The sequence below is a fragment of the Atta cephalotes genome (assembly GCF_000143395.1).
Source record: "Atta cephalotes unplaced genomic scaffold scaffold00014, whole genome shotgun sequence".
NCBI classification, from domain to species: domain Eukaryota; kingdom Metazoa; phylum Arthropoda; class Insecta; order Hymenoptera; family Formicidae; genus Atta; species Atta cephalotes.
Genome location: NW_012130078.1, coordinates 3,624,017 through 3,626,410, shown reverse-complemented (window position 1 = coordinate 3,626,410; position 2,394 = coordinate 3,624,017). Strand labels below are relative to the sequence as shown.

Here is a 2,394-nt window from a genome sequence, read left to right as displayed (position 1 = left end):
CCGTTTTCCGTTTCGTTTCGTTCTTTCGTTTCTTACTTTCGTATTCGTTTCTTCGTTTTCGTTCGTCTTCTTCTTTCTTCTTCTTTTCTTTCTTCTTTCTTCTCTCTCTCTCTCTCTCTCTCTCTCTCTCTCTCTCTCTCTCTCTCTCTCTCTCTCTCTCTCTCACGCTCCCTTTCTCGCTTTCGTTCGACATCGAGGTATTATTATAAGAGTTTCGTTTCGTTTCGCGCTTTCGATTCTTTCTCTAAGACGCCGTTCACTCTCTTTTGGACTCTTTTGGTCATAGTTCTTTAGTACGTACCGGGGGTGAAGCGTTCTACGGGTTTGTACTGATGGGGATACAGCTGCCTTGGCGAGTAACCGTAGATTTCACGGTGCACGGGTAGATACCTGGAAAAGAGGGATAAAAACGTAATGTTAATATTTTATCCTGTTAATATTTTATAGAATCAGAATTATAAAGATATAATTGTAAATATTTAATTCGCAATACCTGACATTTAATAGAGATGTAATTTAATTATAATATCTAATATTAATAGATATTTTCAAATTTCTTAATTCTTTGTTTAAATAAAGCATTAAAGATTATAGATTAAACGTGTCATTATTATGTTATTATTATCATTAGAAAGTAGGAGTAAAATTTCGCGAAGTAGGCCAGCATAGATAAATTTAGATTTTTGTATTTTTGGATGCCTGCCAAGAATCGATATGTAAGACACATTAAGAATACATTAAGAATACATGACACATAAAAAACATAAAGTAGCAAGAAGATAAGTTTAAGTAAAGAAATCAACATGTTGGATTGGTTATTGCTTATAGTCTTTCTGTGATTGATCAATTCATTTACAGCTTACGTTTTACTGCTTAAGTTCTTTTGTGTATTACGGCTCTTACTCTAGAATTGTCAAAAACTTCTACTCTGATTGATTAGTTTTTACAGCTTACATTAACTTTACGTCTTATAATTACAGTTACTGAATGCGTGCGATGATTCTAATTCATATACACACCTGTATCCGGGAACATTAATACGGTCGGCTGCGTGAATCGGATTTTCGAAGATTGACTTTCCAAACGGCCACGAGGTGGAATGCAGCTCAGGAAAATCCGAGCGGAAAATGCCGCGAGGCCTGTGAGTGTGCTCAGGAGCTTTGATGTCGTCAGTGCCTATTTTCATTTTGTATCATTAAAAGATAAATCCTTCCGATAATTTTATTTATACGATAAATTACGTATGCGATTAACATTAAATAAAAGATACATAATGATCGGCATGAACAACCTACAATTTAAATTGATTAAAAGCTGTGTGCAAAATTGATATATGATAAAATACAAGAAATTTGTAGAAAGCTTTACATCTTTCTGTATGTGCGAAAAATCCTATATAATTAATATAAATCTGTATATAATACAGAATGCATATTTTTGTTGGAAATTTGAAGAGAAATATTAGATATTCATGCAGATGTAAAGTAAGAGTCTTACCTTTCAAAGCTCGTACATAACTCTGCCAAAATTTCGCCTTCCTTGTGATGGGCTCGTTGCGTCCGATCATATCGAGATTGCTTCTGAATCGCGCATCCATTTTGCCACTCTATTGAACTGCTAACCACACTCGTTCGCTAATGAGGAAAAAATAAATAGAGTTAAGTTGCATGTAATCTTTACCAGAAACATAGATTTATGAATCGCGAGTTACAAACGAATACAAAATTTTGTTAAATTATTCATAATAATTTCTAATTCTTCGAATCTTTATAGAAACTGCTTTTCCTCATGTGAGAATATAAAGATTGTCGTATATTTAAAGATTCCCAAATATAGTTGCAATATATTCAAATTATTTCAGTTTTCATAAAACTTTAAAAAAATTATTAAACAATTGATGAATAAATTTTTTAATTTGAAATAAAAGTAACTTAATTAGGATAATGCTGTGAAGAGGATAGTATTTAATTAAACTGAAAAATTTTGTCTTTCTTTTAATCTCTTGCAGATCTGGGCATATATGTGAAATACTTTTATATTTAAAAAATAGTATTTGTAAGATAATTGTATTTTGTATTTTGTATTTCAAATACTAAGATTGAAAATCAATTTTATTATTTAAATAATAAAATTAAATAATTTGACTGAACTCTCACTAATTAAAACAACAATAATATCAATTTAAGGCTAATAATAAGAATCAATGCAGGACAAGATGCGCAATCTTAATATGGAATGATGACTTAACTCCAATATCTCTGTGATGTCTTTTTTATTCACAATGAATGTTTTGACTCTTTTTTGAATCTTCTTCCAGGTTTATAAGTCTGAAGTGGACACTTAACGGACTCACAAGCAGCCGGAGTGTCTGACATCAATCAGACACGTTCGACA

General features: G+C 31.6%; 1 protein-coding gene across 1 annotated transcript in view; it reads right to left on the bottom strand.

Moving 5' to 3' along the window:
* Nucleotides 1-1,597, bottom strand: part of LOC105617779 — an 18,013-nt gene extending 16,416 nt beyond the window's left edge. The window contains exons 1-3 of the mRNA XM_012199334.1: nucleotides 1,498-1,597; nucleotides 1,020-1,176; nucleotides 302-390 (exon numbers count right to left, since the gene is read on the bottom strand). Coding sequence (XP_012054724.1) covers nucleotides 302-390; nucleotides 1,020-1,176; nucleotides 1,498-1,597 — 346 coding nt within the window. The remainder of the gene's footprint in view (nucleotides 1-301; nucleotides 391-1,019; nucleotides 1,177-1,497) is intronic.
* Nucleotides 1,598-2,394: the final 797 nt, after the last annotated feature.